Genomic DNA, 15939 nt, shown 5'->3' on the forward strand with positions numbered 1-15939 from the left:
GATTCTCTGGAAACACTCAGGCCTTTGTTACTTCTGGGCTGCTGCACAATTTGGGCCTTGACAGGCCAGAGCAGACAGTTTGTGTCCCATTAATTACCCCATAGTTGTCCTGGGGAATCAGTTTCATGTGAGACTGGATACTCGGAGGGGAGCTCCGGGGTCTGTCTCACCCTTCCCAGACAGCAGCATGCACCGTGTGTACAGCTGGGAATTTGCATCTCAAAGACATTTATCATGGACCCCGAGCCGTGCTGGGCCACCAGCCAAAGGAGACCCTGATTCCCTGACAGTCCTGGGGCCAGGGAGGTAAAGGGATACGTTTGTATCACATCTGCCACGTATGTGTCAGATACCACCATGCTGTCGCCTCTCACAATACGGGTGACATGGATGGGTGGATGGATGGCCAGTCATGCACTGCCATCTCCTACAGAAGGGGTTAACTGGAAAGGGAGCAGAGGGAGGCTGCGATATGGATGAGTTTGAAAGAATGAAGGGTTCTTAAACTTCACAAAGTATGTTTAACATCCCCAGACCAGCTGTCCCACCATCCCCCCCTACACAAACACGTCTGTACATGGTGTTGGGGTAAGAATTCCAGGTTATGATTTGTGGAGCCCCAAGAGTGTGCAGTACACAGAGGAGACAATGGCTCTCAGAAGTTTTCAGCAGCTCACACAGAACGTGTGTATGAGAGGGAGAACGAGCATGGGCCATGGAGTTCGCTACTCGAATTCAGGGCGTGCGCTGATTTTAACACTACTTCATTGACAAAAAGGCTCTGTTGCCTTGCACGTGTAAACTACAATAGACTGATGAATGGACTGACAAGCTACATGAAGTATTTAAGGTGTTTTCAAAAGTGACTAACTCCATTAAAAGTCTAAGTTCAACTGAAAGTCAATAGGATTTAGAAGTGTAAGGGCCAGTTTTAAAAGGCAATGCAATGAATGGGCGTTTGGCAGCTAGGTGCTTTTGAAAATCCCGCTAGGTGCCATCCTGTACATATAGGTGCTTAAATACCTTTAACACTCCGGCCCAACATGCTGAAGTCACTTCTGACAAGGGGACTTCAGCACTTTTGCCAGCGGCTGAGGCCTCCCCTCCCTACCCAGGGAATTCTCACAGCGTCTGAGCCTGAACCACTGAAGTCACAGGAGCTTCCCCACCAACTCCAGTAGGTGCCGGATCAAGTGTCAAACACAGCACGTGAGCCTTGGCTTCAACTAGGGCCCATTAATGAGGAAATTAGGCTGGTACCATTCACGCCCCTGGCCGTGCTGAGCTGACGCACACCAGGCACTAAGGGGGGGTTCGTGTTTACAGTCAGAGGGAGGGTCCAGGGCCCTGGTTTAATTCATAAGAAACCAGCTGAGCATGGACACAGCTCACAGCCTAGACGTTTACTGGCCCTGCCTTTGGCGAGAGGGGCACCACACGCCCACGCTCTGCTGGGCAGCAGACACCAGAGCGGCTCCCCTAAGGTCAGGGGGAGGGAATAGCCCAGCAATGGTGGGAGTCTCATGGCAGCTCCGTCCAGGGAGACAGCGCTGGGGTTTACTGCTGAGAACAGCTGGGAAATACAGAGCACATGGCTGTCGTTGGGGGCAATGTGTTAATTTCTAAAGGCAACTGGGGGCTCCCTCGAGGAAAGTGCTGATCTCTGCTGCGCACTGCACATGGGCAGATACCAGCCTGGCCTTGTATTGGTGCCAACAGGGTCTGGGGCATTTTCCAGCATATGCCAGCTGTGCGATGGACACGGCTTTTACAAACACCAAAGGTTCTGAGCATCTTGCTTGACTCGGGGCTTCCAGCAATGCCTGCACCTGACCCACTGCTGGGGTTCAGACAGAGCGTGGTGGCCATCGGTTTCATGGCACATGGATCTTCAGCCCTTCCTCAGGCACGTCCAATGTGGAGACTTCACCAGCCCCCTGCATGGCTCAGCTGAGAGTGAACACAGGACGTCATGACGCAGCTTCTGGCAGAAGGGCTGTGCTCAGTGAGTCAGAGCGACCCCCTGGACGATCTGAAGATCCCGATCAGGTACGTTAGGACAATGGGGGAGGGGATGTCTTAGCTTCTCACGAACAGGTGCAGGGAGGCTGCGCTATTCAGAGAGTAGACGAGGACAGCACGTGGTTTGGATCACACCCGATCCACGCGTGTGCAGCCCCTGGCATGTCTGATCTGTCTCTTCGCTGACACTTATTGGTGGGTCACCGGGACATGCTATACATTAATTAGGTCGAGAAGGATGCTGGTGCTCCCAGACGTGTGGGGTTCCGGACACGTGCTTTCTAAGTTTGGTTATCGCATCCGTAACATACACGACAGCTCGTGCGCCTCATTCTTTCCCCGACGTAATTCCACCAAAGTCAATACAATGACACCAGTGACGAATGTGGCCCAGTATTGGCCTGTCCTGGCCAAATGGCAGTGGAGGGACCAACACGCAGTCCAGTTGTGTACATGCCCTCCAGCACCCAGACCCGTTCTCCACGGGCTCCAGGCACAGCAGCACAGACACGCATGCAGATCCACAGCCGGTGCGGGGGTTGGGGGAGCGCTGTAGTGGTGGGACCCAGAACGGTACCAGAGCACAGAGCTCCTTTGGTTCCCTCTAGGTACCATCACGCCCCCATCACTGTAGTGCCTGAGCATCTCTGAGACAAAACAGAACTTATCCTTACACCACCCTCGGAGGCACGGAACTGCTGCCCCCATTTTACAGACGGGGAATGGAGGCAGAGAGAGGGTGTCACTTGCTCAAAGATACAAAGTCATTGGCAGAGCCAGGACATGAACCCCGCTTTCCTGACTCCCAACCCACTGCCTTAACGACAAGCCCATCTTCTGCTCTCTTATGTGGGCTGTCTGCGGGGACCAGGATTTGGTCTTCTTCTGAGTTCTCCCAAGGAATACTCCATTGCTTCACTTCCCAGTGGATCTTCACTCCTCCAATTGTACGATGAGTTTCTCCGGAAAGGATAAACCTGCACTCCCATGGGGTGCCAGTGGAGATTGCCCCGTACCTCTTTTCCCCCCCACACGGGCAGTGCTGGCGACCTCTCCCTGCCATCGACTGGGACAGGTTTTTGTACAGCCATGTGTCACTGTGGTGGATCTTCGGTGGAGGAACCCAGTTGACTGTCCTTGGTAAGTCACTGAATTACTCTCAAACTTTCCTCCTCCTGGCTGTATTGTACATTTTCCATGGTTTTTTCCTGCTTTCTTCATCTTCATGCTGGGCTCGGGACTCCTCTCACTTTATATATGGACCTTTACACTGTCTGGGGAAGAACGTTTAGTCTCTCTGTATAGTCATAGCAGGTGTACATGGCCCATGTTGGATTTTCTTTTCTTTTCCCACTCAAGAGAAGTTTGAATTTGACCATGAAACCTATTGAGATTCTGCCACTGGGCCCCCACTTACGATGACCTAGTTTTAGCCCCTTCAGGAAAAGATTTTCCCTCTTTTTCTTTTCGGGTATGAACTATTTCTCATTAGCACCGGGTGCTAGTCAGTGTATGAAAGAAATCCCGGGTCAGCTTCTCCGGTGCCGTACAATGCCCTAGCTCCATTGTCCGCAATAGACCTCCACCAGCACTCACCCCAGGATCCTGCAGACAGGTGTCCAATCCCGTGACATCTCATCTGCTATAAAAATCCTTGCTCCCTGGTGATTTAAAATCGGATTTGTTGGGGGCCGTTGGAAGGGAATGCTTAGGAATGAGAGCTGGGCAGAAAATATGGTTTTCTTCTGTGAATAATTTCAGAAAAAGCAAAACAAAAAAACATTTTCATCTCAATGGGCCCAAAATCCCAAACAAGCATTTTCAGCTGAAAACCGAGAATGCTTCAGTTATTGAGAGGTTTTGGCTTAAGATTTCCACTTTTTCCATTTTCGGATTTTCAACAAAAAAATGATTTTTTTTTTTTTGAGAAAAGCAGATACTTGCCACAAAAATATTCATTCAGTGGAAAACCAATTTTCCACTGAAAATGGTTTTGATGGGTCATTTTCAACCAGCCCTATTTGTAGCATTGCTCAGTTGGAGCTAGACAAGGGACTGATCAAATTTTAAAAATAGATGGCCAGCTCCCCACATGGTGTAAATCCACGTAGCTTCCTTGCCAGCAATGGACTACACTGATTTACGCTTACCCTGAGTGAGTCTAATTGCACTGACTGACTTACTTCTGACACTGAAGATCTGCTCCATTGTACCTTGGAGAAAATTGGATTTCAGTTTGGATATGCAACCCAAACCCACCCAAAACCTTTCAGATATGCAAGATACTAGTTAAATGGGGTGGGGTGGGAGCAGCCTGCAGGGGGAAGGGATTTAAAGAGGTTGCACTAACTGTGCACTAACAAGGTTGCTGGCCAGTCTGAAAGGCTGGACGGCTTCATAGAGGCTGGATTGTGTGTCTGCCAAGCTCAGTGATCAGGATGCTGGCTGGATCAGCCGGCTTCACTTACAGAACAGCCTAAGGGACCTAGTGGACCTGGCTTAGCCAGGGCTCGGTAAGTCAGGGCTGACAGTATTAGCTCAAATACCATTCTTGGCTGCTTTGACCTACATAAAGCGTGAAATAATTAGGGCCCAGACTGCGGGAGCCCTACTCATGCCGAGTAGCACATTGCTTTTCATACAGTCCCACTAATGTAATGGGACCGACCGCCTGTGGAGTAAGGCGCAACCTGGCGCGAGGACGGGCATCCCAATTTGGCCCCAGCACCAAGGCTGCTGCTGCAGAAATGTTACTAAGAGTTTAAAAATTCCCCAAACTTTTGCGTCCCTTCTTAAGCAGGTAGTGCCTTCTTTGCCCCCCCGTCTCTATGCAGTTACACAGCACAGCACCAGGCTAGGGCCCAGGGGAATCTACTCTGCCCCCACCATGAAATCAACCCTCAGTGTGGTAGTTTGCAAGGTCCTTTTCCTCTGGTCTTGAGCCCCAATCTAGCAAAACACTCAGATGCACACTGGATCGGGCCCTGAAGCAGGGATTGGTCCCATAAATGAGTCTGTACTTTACAGCTGCTGAACACAAGCTTGCTTGGTAACTAGGCTGTTCAGCAACAGGAACAGGCAACCAGGCTGTGGTAGGAGATTGTTTGTCACCCAAGTGTTAAGCAGAAGATCTGACCCTTAGCAGAGAGGCCTACAGACCCAGACAGACAATGATGATTCAACAATGGGTTTATCGACCCACTTGGCAGAATAGAGAATTTATCCCTGCTGTGGAATTCCATAGGATGGTTCACAAACAAACTGCCCCCCTCTCTCTCAAAACTACAGAATTTTACACAACTTTCTATAAAACACTATTTAATGCATGTAGCTCTCCCATCCTATGCTTTGGATCCTACTGGTTTTTTTTTTCTAATTATCTGTTATAGCATTTTTTTCATTTGGAAATATGTGGGTTACCCTACATTCCTCTGTGACTCTAGTGAAGCAGCCCCCAGGGCCTGAACAGGCAAATTAAACTCTAAGCTTAGACCCTAAGAAATAGCCCCATTCTCAGATAGACTGTTCTTGAGAAATGAGAGAGAGAGAGAGAGAGAGAGAGTGTTTTCACCATGGAAATATCTTCCTACTTAATTCAATGAGTAGCACCTTCGTCTGCACTAAATGGCACCATTTGAGAAGGAAGGTGCTACTCAATGTGAGGAAAGGTATCAAAATCTTGCACTTAATAGGGAGGAATTCTCTGCAAACTGCCGAGGTTGCTAGCTGTTCAGAAGTCGTATTTCCCTTTCTCTGAGCAACAATGAATGAAAGGTGAGCTTGGAAACAATCCTGATAATACTTTGCACTTCTACAGCACCTTCCACCAAGTGTCTCAGCGCTTTAGAAATATGTAAAAAACCATAAACCTTGAGAAAAAGCCTGTGTGCGCTGAGGTCAGTGATGTGACCCCCTTCCATAGCCAGAGAGGTAAGTGACTTCATCAGGTTCACTAAGGAAGCCTGTGGCAGAACTAGGAATGGACCCCAAGTCCTGTGCCTTAACCACAAGAACACCTTACATCGCAGATCATTACCCTGCCCATGGCGCTTGTGAGAGGTTGGATTTGTTACACTGCAGAGACCTGGAATTTCTTACATTCTGCACTGGCAGTCTCTGGATTTGGGTTTTCTAACACTGAATCTCCTTGTCTTGTAGGTCAGCCAAAGGCGTCTCCTACCGTGCACCTCTTCCCTCCATCCTCGGAAGAGATCAAAACAAAGAGCAAAGCCACACTGGTGTGTCTGCTGGGCAGCTTTTACCCAGGCTCAGTTCAAGTCACTTGGAAAGCTGATGGCCAGCAGATCTCCACTGGAGTGGAGACGACCAAGCCATCCAAACAGAGTGACAACAAGTTCATGGCCAGCAGTTACCTGTCTCTGGATGCATCAAAGTGGAAGACTCATGAGACCTACACCTGCCAGGTGACACACGATGGGAAGAACTTCGAGAAGTCCCTGAAGAGCTCAGAGTGTTCTTAACCCTCTGACCAAAGGGGGCTCAGCTGGTTCCCGTGTCAGTCTGTAGGGGGTCCCCAGAGGAGCCGGAATCTGCCTGTAGCACTGCTATAGTGTGGATTTCCAGCAAATCTGCTTCCTGTTTTAGGTGGGGGATTTTACCAATTCATCACACCTGTCTTTATTCCCATGTCCCCGCTGCTCATACCCCTCTGCATTCCCTGGAAATGTCCTTCCTGCTTTAGCCTCTGATGCAGCCTTGTTCGGATATTAATAAATCCAGAAACATGCAAGTATTGCTGTATCTGTGAAGAGTTTAACTTCTTCTGTCCCTTTTACACCTTGTGTATTAATTGCAACATTCACCTTCTCTTCCAATAAAATAAACTTACCTTTTTATCAGCCAATATGGTTTTCTTTTTAGTAGGGATCTTGTGGCTTTGGGGTTTCAGACAAGCTAAGGAAGAAGTAACGCTAAGTGACGTGTAATATCATGGAGATCAGGGGAGGGGAAGGGGGAGAAATGTCACAGAGGGATCATTACCCAAGCTGTGACTGTTCTCCCCTAACACGGGTCACTCTGGCTCTCAGCCAGCCTTCTGGGAGGGGTGACAATTGCTGCTGCACAAATCTCTCTCCAGAGCACACGTTGTGTTAGGGATTCACTGGGGGATCGTGGGCTGCATGAGAGTGTAATGCAAACCCCCGTGGCTCTGCAGCCAGCCCTGCTTGTGCTGGGATCCTGGCAGCTCCCAACAGACCAGCAGGGCTTGGCTGGCTCAATGCTCAGCTGGGTCACTAGCCCTGCAGAGACCAGTCCGCTCTGTGAGTTAGTATTGAGTCACCCTCTGCCCTCGCAGGGGGCAGATTTCCGCTCCCGTCTTCTCCCTGAGCATTAGTCATTCTTCAAGAAGCCTCATTGGAGTCAATGGGCTATTGGCTGAACAGGTCAGCACTTAGGGGAATAAGTGTCCAAATCTGGCCCATAGAGTGAGGGGGACCACACTGCTGCAGGCTGTTCCCTGGGATAGGCTGCAAACAGAGCTCCTAGCTACTTCTGGTCAGTAGAGACACAAACCCCTCTTTGGAAGAGTGGCCTTTAATATCCTGCCAACACCAACCTGGCTGACAGCTCTCTACCCACCCAACTGGCCCTCCCCGCAGGTTCAGCTGTACATGGAAATCTGCTTGAAATAAACTCGTCCTGCTGGCCCCTGGGTGACACCTGCTGTGTTTCAGCCAGAGGGGAAGGGGGTGACCAGTTTGACCCGCTGTGTAAGTGTGTAAATTCTTTGGAATCCCTCAGATGCTTTATTATTTATTTACAAATAAATCATAACATTAGTGATGGTCTGGATTCTGTGGGGTGTGCAGCACCAGGGTCCTTAATTATTCTGGTGTGTTGCACAGTTTGGGTCTTAATTGGCTTGTCCAGACAGTTTGTCCCCCATTAAAAACCCATCAGTTGTGCTGGGGAATCAGTAGCATGCGAGACTGGATACTCTGAGGGGCGCCCTGGAGTCTGTCCCTCCCTTCCCAGACAGCAGCATGCACCGTTTGTATACCTGAGAACTCAAATCACGGAGAGCGTTTAACATGGACCCATGAGCAGTGCAGGGCCAGCCAGCCAAAAGAGACACTTCAACACTGATTCTCCCACAGCCACGTCAGCTTTAAAACAATAATTGAGGAGGCCAATGAGCTTTACAGCGTTTAAATTGGTATCATTTCTGTATGCCAGATATTTGAGGAGAGCAGGGTGGGAGCTAACACTCACAGTATCTGCCTCTCATTGCTGGCAGGCCACTCATGCTCTGCCACCACCAATGAAAAGGAATAAGAGGAAAGACGACAAATGGAGGCTAGCCAATCGAGGAGTTTTGAAGGATGATATTTTCTTCCCCATCACACGTTTTTGACATCTCTGCACCTGTTTGTCCCTCCATCCCAACACACACACACACACAAACTGTCTGCGAGTGATAATTATCCCAGATCATTGCTGTTTTGTGGAGCACTAAGCTAGTACATGGTGCTGTAAAGAACACAGAGGAGACAATGGCTCTCCAACGCTCTCAGGAGCTCGCAATGCAAGCATGGGAGGGAAGGGATCCGAGAGAGAGAAAGCCCACCAGAAAGAGTTGGCTGCTAGAACCAACTGGTTTGTGCTGATTTTTTAAAATAATGTTCTTGATGCACGGGCTCTGGAAAGAGATTAAATTCCTTTGCTCAATGATTATTGATCAATCCTCTTGCCATGCAAATGTGAGCTCCCGGAGACTCTGATGAATAGATTGAAAAACTGCATGAAGCTTTGAGGTTATTTTCAGTAGTGACAAACTTCCTTAGGATCTAAGTCAATGGGATTGAGGCTCTTAAGGGCCAGATTTTTAAAGGTATTGCAATAAATGACCGTTAGGCACCCAGGTTCTTTTGAAAATCCCAGTGGGCCCCTATCTGCATCTTTAGGCACCTAAATACCTTTAAAAATCTGGCCCCAAGTGTCTAAATCACTTTTGAAAATGGGGTTGTGTCTCTCAAGTCATTTAGGTGCTTTTTAAAATGTTACCCTTTGATACGATGGTGACAGATGCTATAGAAAGCCCTACAATTCATAGACAGCTAGAGGGATAGTTTATCTGCAGTTTCTGTAAATACCCCTCTGTCTTCTGTTTTGTAGCTGGCTTCCTGCTTCTGGGGCATGCCCTGGGTGGTGTGCAGTGTTCAGGTGTGCTGTTCTCTCCCCATCAGATGAGTGCCACTCCAGGGGAAATTCCAGTTTAAACATTTTCAACTAGCTTCCATTGGCTTGATTTGTCAGCTAGGGTTTGGAAAGCAGAGGGGTTTTTGGTCCACTGGCTCTGTGGGGCTTACAGACCCTGGGCTCCAGGTCCTCCAGTAGAAACCAGACACCACCAGAGAGCAGCTAAAAAAATCCCCCATGGAGTCTACCAGAACTTCTACCTGGGGAAGATGTGGGTTGTCTCCCCTCTGAGTCCGTACGTGTGTTTTTCTACAGGTCCCCAACATTGCTACATTCAGATTTCACATGCACCCACTTGAGGTCTGATTCTCCAGTCATACCAGCATAAACTGGCCATAATGCCATTGACTGCAGTGGAGTTATGCTCGACTGAGACTGGCCCGTAGCATCCATTGGGGTCTCTATGTCCTTGTTTTCTAGAGCTGGAAGCACTTGAGCATCAGAAGTATGGCACGCAAAGTGCCATAGGTCACACCCTTAGAGGTGAACTGCAGAACTATTAAAAATTGACTCATGACTGCGATGAGATGTCAGTTATCTGTTAGGTCACAGAGCGCTCCATTCTGGGATATCTTCAGCTGGCACTTCCTGGCTTGGAGAACGTCAAAGGGTGTGAAGTATTTTTAAAAGCTCTCCTCACCGGTGAGTTCGGGAGCCCGGAGATCCGTGCTTTGCTTTAAAATGCAGAGTTGGAAAAAGTGTCTTACAGATTCACTCATCATCATCCCACTGCAGAGTCTTGGGGTAAGAGCAGAGCTGGGCATATGCTGTCTGAGAAAGAGGTTGCCATATTATTTCATCAGAGCTAACCCCTGCTGTGCTCCAATACACAAAGCACGCACCGCCCCTCCTCTGTATTCTTCCCTGCGCACTTTACAGCAAGCTGAGCTCCCCTGCATCTGTATAAAGACTTACGCCTAAACCACCCCAGGGTTTAGCCAGCATGGACCCGGGTGGAGGCTCCCAGTCCATCTGGAGACCAGCTTGCTGCACAGAGGGGCTGCAAACCTCCCCGCGTGGGAGAGCGCTGGAGGGGGCCACCATTGCCCCCAAAGTAGACTTCACTGGTCAATACATGAGTTTTTCTTTCAGGTCCCATACATTAATTATGACACTTAGCTGGACTCTATAGATACCAGAGAGAGAAAGAAGTTCACATTTCCAGACAGAGGGATGGTGCAGTGCTCTGGAAGGACAGATGAAACCAGCCGAGTGGAGAGAGGGATCACAGTTAAGATCTACGTTGCTGATGCCTGGAGAGAGAGGGGGTTAGCATCACAAGTGAACAGTCTACTGGGCACCAGGAAGTGAATCTGCCCTGTGACTCTCTGGAGGGAGAGGAGAGCTCTGTAATGCTGAGAGTTTGAAATCAACATCTTTAAGACAAGAGTGCCTGGTTCAACTGGCAAAAAGATCAGAATACAGATACAGGCTGAAGTTAATTCTACAGGCTGCTTCCAGATTGATGTATCCTGCCATATTATTAAATGACCAGCCTGTATTGGTACAAAGACTTGGTAAATTCAAGTTTACCAGACAGACAAAGCCTCGATAGTCCCAGAAAAGCTTGGAGGTTCCCAACTGGTTTTCAGCTACCAACAGCAGTCAGGAAAACCTGTATTGAACCGACTGCTAGGCCCTAAACCAAGGATGATGTAGGTTTTATTCCCTGGGAAATAAACCATAAGCACTGGGTCATTGTCTCACAGCTCCAGACGTATCCTGAACCAGATACCCTATTGCCAAGGGCCGACACAGCAACATCTCCTGTGAATATGGGATGGAGTAGCTTCTGCCCTGGTCTGGTGTCTCCTGAAGAGGCAGATCAGAGAAGGTACAGTACAGTTATCCTAACTTCTCCCATAAGACAATAATGACCGCTACAGAGAATGGGTATCACTTACTATAACAATGCAGTACCAGTTTTCACACATCGTTTCCAACATACTGCGTTCAGTAGTCAATTGTCCTGGCTCTCCAGTGCTTGACATAGGTTCTCGGACTTCATTTTTAAGTGTTGCAATCCTGCAAAACCCAGGAGTCTGACCTACCTAATACCTGCTGTATCCTCTAAAGGATGGCACATGAAAAAAAAAAAAAAGAAATCCGTGAAGCTATATGGGATATCAATGCAGGAATTGGCCCTTGGTGTTCATGTCTATAGGTGCTCCAAGTTCTCCACAGAGAAGCCCATCTTATCTGCAAAAGACCTCCGAATCGGTGAAGAGCAGAATGTTCTGTTATTCTGTCCAAGTGTTCTTCCCCCAGAAGACAACACTTCCAGAAACACTGACGCAGCAACAATCAATGGTAAGTGTCAAATGCTGGAACTATAGCATGGTCCTTCCCAGGATTCCCCTACTGAAACCTCTGGTACATAGTCTCCCTTTATGCGGCGTGAAGAGATCCATGGTGGCGTCCATTAGGGTGGAGGTAGCAACATTCTCATTCTATGCACGGTGTCCATGTGGGAGCACCCTGCTGTGCTAATGCCCAACCAACATTCATTGGACCCAGGAGTCTCCTCAGAGAAAAGGAACGTCTTCCTGATCTCTGGCAATTCCTGATTCAGCACATCCACGGGGTCACCTTCTGCTTGGAGGTTTTTGCACAGCCACGTGTCACTGTGGAATGTCTTCGGAGGAGGAACCCAGCTAACCGTCCTTGGTAAGTAACTGAAATATTCCTCTATAATTATTGTCCAGCTAGTTTATTGTCCAGCTTGTTTTGTTTTGTTTTTAAAAACTTTGCATCTTTTTGTTCCAGTAGAATGAATCATACTGAAATTGTTTTCTTTCCTTTTGCTCTGTGATTAAGAAGGGGCTTGTAGTTCTCGCCTCAGAATTTATCGCAAGTGAAGGATTTGGTCTTTTTAAAAAATGGATATTGAGTTTCTCCCATGAGTGAAATTTCTAAGTTCCTTGCCCTAGTTTGTTTGATGTTGGTTGGGTTTTTTGGGGTCACAGAAGGTTGGGGGGGGGAGGGAAACTGTGACCCAGTCAATTAGAATTCTGCTAGTTTATGCAACAGGAATGGGTTTGGTTTTCCTCCTTTCTTTGAAGGAAAACCTCCCCCAGATACAATCATTTAGAAAGGGAATGCTGTGCTTTTTATAGGAGGTCTGGTTTTTCAGAAGACTATTGTGTCACCAAGACAAACTGCCACTCAGCTTCTGAGACAAACCAAAACTTCGTTTGCTTTCTTATTCTAGTTCAGATTTCCACCAATACTCAATGTAGTGGAGGAGTTCACTGTTAACGTTAACAGTGATTGGGCATGGAAAAGGGAGAAAAGGGGGCATCTTAATTCAGGCGGCTGCAGGTTTCCCCTGCTGAAACCCCTGACACATATTCTCCCTTTATTCTGCATGAAGATCTCCCACTGACCCCTATGGGAGCTTCATGGGAAATCAAGGGGAGGGTGAGACATATTAGGCTCTTTTATGACAGTCTCCAATATTAAAATGTACTTAGAAGAAATATGGCAAGGAGTCATTAGTGACAGGCCTGGGCCATCTAGATCCTTGTAGTCAGGGGAACATAGAGACTCTCTGCAGTAACAAGAATTTAATCAAACCTGCAGTACATTTCAGGAAATCCCAGCCCCGCTGATGCAGTCGGAGTTTTGCCATTGACTGCTGTGGGACCAGGGTTTCACCCATTGTGCCTTGTGAGGATCTCAGAGTATTTTACAATAGGGGTTACTATTCCTCATGTCACAGTTGGGGAATGTGAAGCGTAGAGGTGAAGTGACCTGCCCAAGGTCTTACAGCACATCAGTATCAGAGTCAGAAATAGCACCCAGGTCTTCTCACTCACCGTCTCCCGCCCTAGACCTCCTTTGCTAGACAGTTCTATTTACAAAGGGTCACCTCCTCTTCCCCCCTCCCCCCCCCTCGGGATGGGGCTGCACAGCTGAACTATCACCATTGGCAACAGTTACAACATCAAACAGAGCCAAACACAAAATGCTCAAAGCCTAAACTAAGGGGCCTTAATTAAAACAAAAGGGCAACTTTCCTGAAGGGTTGCAATAGCACTGGGGCCTCCAGCTACAATAGGGACTTGAGAGCTAGGCAGATTTAGGTTTCCCCAAAACCTGTAAGACACAAAGAGCTTGTCAATATTGTAGAGGGGGAAACTACTGAGGTTAACAGAAAATGAAGCTTAAAGGCTGTAAGACCCTGCAGAACAATGTTCCTAAAAGTCTGACGTTTAGAAAGAGGAAGCCTCCCTAAGAATATATTAGCCTGTTTGCAGGATTATGTCCTTAAGCAGCAATTTGGACTGGAATAATCAAAGAACACGACATCACACAGATTCTATGGGAAGCTCTGGAATTGCCTTCATTTGCTTTGCTGAACTCTGAATTTTAATGGCACACTCTGGGGGGGGGGGGGGTGTTTTTTCTTGCCTTGCTAGTGATAAGTCTTTTAAATAAGACTTGAACTCACTTTTTGAAAATGCATCTAGTTACTGACTCGGGTATGAATTGTGAAATGTGCTATATACTTAGGACTAGATTCTGATCTCAGTTACACCAGTGTAAATTCAGAGTCACACTACTAAAGACAATGGAGTTAGTATTGCTAATGGGCTAGATCGTTATCTAGGGCCTGATCCAAAGCCTATTGAAACGAATGAGTGTCTTTCCATTGAATTCAATGGGCTTTGGATCACACGCTCTCTCTCTTAAGTTTCCCGTCTTTATTTAAGACTGATCAAATCCCATTAACTCTCCGTGGAAGAAAAAAGCTGAAAAGTGGGTTTTATAACATTTTATGAAAAAACTTTTTTTAAAAAAAAAATCCCTCAAAAGTACAACGTCTGCAGCTTCGAACGTTGTTTTCAGCATAGCCTAGTGGAGATAATTGTCTCCACAATGTTTGGGAGCTTGCCCCAGGAGTGCAGGGCATAGGAAGGAGCTCACAGTTGGATACAGTAATTGAAAGGGAAGCATTTTTCAACAGATGGGGCAGCTGTAGCATGGTGCTATTGATGCGAGTTCGGTGCAATGCCTCTGCCAGATGTTTTCCCTGATTAGCTCTCAGCATGTGCATCTCTGAGGTCTGAGTCAGGGCCCCATCCTCAACTCTGACCCATCTAAGTAGTCCTTATGCAGATAGCCCCATTGTAACATTAGAGTCATTGAGAATATGCACACTGATCATAACTATTCACAGCAATAGTTTGACTCCAAGCTCCACTGTTGTATAGGAAAAAAAAACTCAAACTGAATGAAAATTGGCAATCACACCCACATTATTTAGCTCTGAAATAGTTTCCTTCCTTCTGCTTTGGCACGTTCTACAATTCAGCTAATGTTAATCATTCTCCTTAATCCTCACACTGAATCTCCTTGTCTTGTAGGTCAGCCAAAGGCGTCTCCTACCGTGCACCTCTTCCCTCCATCCTCGGAAGAGATCAAAACAAAGAGCAAAGCCACACTGGTGTGTCTGCTGGGCAGCTTTTACCCAGGCTCAGTCCAAGTCACCTGGAAAGCTGACGGCCAGCAGATCTCCACTGGAGTGGAGACGACCAAGCCATCCAAACAGAGTGACAACAAGTTCATGGCCAGCAGTTACCTGTCTCTGGATGCATCAAAGTGGAAGACCCATGAGACCTACACCTGCCTGGTGACACACGATGGGAAGAACTTCGAGAAGTCCCTGAAGAGCTCAGAGTGTTCTTAACCCTCTGAACCCCGGGGGCTCAGCCAGTTCCCATGTCAGTCACTAGAGAGTTTCCCAGGGGAGCCAGGAACCATAATGCTGATTTCCAGCAAAACCGCTTCCTGTTTTATGTGATCCCTTTGATACCCACCGTTACTCCTATGTTCCCACTGCTTTCGCCCCTCTGCATTCCCTGGAAACATCCTTCCTGCTTTAACCTCTGATGCAGCCTTGTTACAATATTAATAAAACCAGAAACGTTCGGCTATCACTGTGTCTGTGCAGAGTTAAACCTCTTCTGTGCTCTTCACACTTACTGACTGTATTTGAACTATTTACATTATCTTCCAATAAAACATGTACCTTTATCATCCAAATGTTCATCCTTCTGTGTTTGAGTCTCTTTTGCGTTACACTTTTTCTTAGCTACTTACTCCATGAACACTAGCAGCAGAGAGCTGGGGTGTTATTCCTTGGGAGTCATAGATGAGCTAACGATTGATCTGATCTAAGGTGGTAACTCCAAACCCAGGGATCCCTACCGCAGAAACTCTCCCCGGAAGCAAGTTCTGTTGGTTAATTACAGAGGACCAAATTCTGCCTAAGTCCTATTGAAGTCAATAGGGCTAATCCCAGGGTAAAATGTGATTCATTCCAAATGAGCAAAGGTGACAATGCAGAGATGTTTGATTGTGTGATGCAAACGCTCTAGTTACAATTCAATCATAACAATCCAGGCTTCCTTGAGGTTTATAGCTCTAGGCTGCTCATCGTGTGAACTGACTCATCAAAAACTATTGGACTCTTAAATACAATTGTCTAGTCTTGCATCAAAACCACACACCGTGTTGAGGTATTATTTCCCCTTAGCGCAATGACAGCGTCCAAATCTGCAGATACAATGGACATCCCAGACAGCAGCACTTAGGTACCACTGGGAACCAAGTTCCTACAGAGGAGTTATCAAGGACTCCAAGTGCCCAAGTCAGATGCAGCCAAAGGAGATGCCTTTATTAAAATAAAGT

At 47.5% G+C, this 15939-nt stretch overlaps 2 gene segments (V, D, J or C); both read left to right on the plus strand.

Moving 5' to 3' along the window:
- Window positions 1-1972: 1972 nt before the first annotated feature.
- LOC142069367 (immunoglobulin lambda constant 1-like) lies at window positions 1973-6876 on the plus strand. The segment is given in 3 exon segments: window positions 1973-2049; window positions 3098-3162; window positions 6181-6876. Coding segments are annotated over 3 exon segments (465 nt in total).
- A 4017-nt stretch (window positions 6877-10893) lies between these two features.
- On the plus strand, window positions 10894-15282 carry LOC142069370 (immunoglobulin lambda constant 1-like). The segment is given in 3 exon segments: window positions 10894-10898; window positions 11858-11910; window positions 14613-15282. Coding segments are annotated over 3 exon segments (381 nt in total).
- Window positions 15283-15939: the final 657 nt, after the last annotated feature.

The sequence above is a fragment of the Caretta caretta genome, chromosome 15 (assembly GCF_965140235.1).
Source record: "Caretta caretta isolate rCarCar2 chromosome 15, rCarCar1.hap1, whole genome shotgun sequence".
Lineage (NCBI taxonomy): Eukaryota > Metazoa > Chordata > Testudines > Cheloniidae > Caretta > Caretta caretta.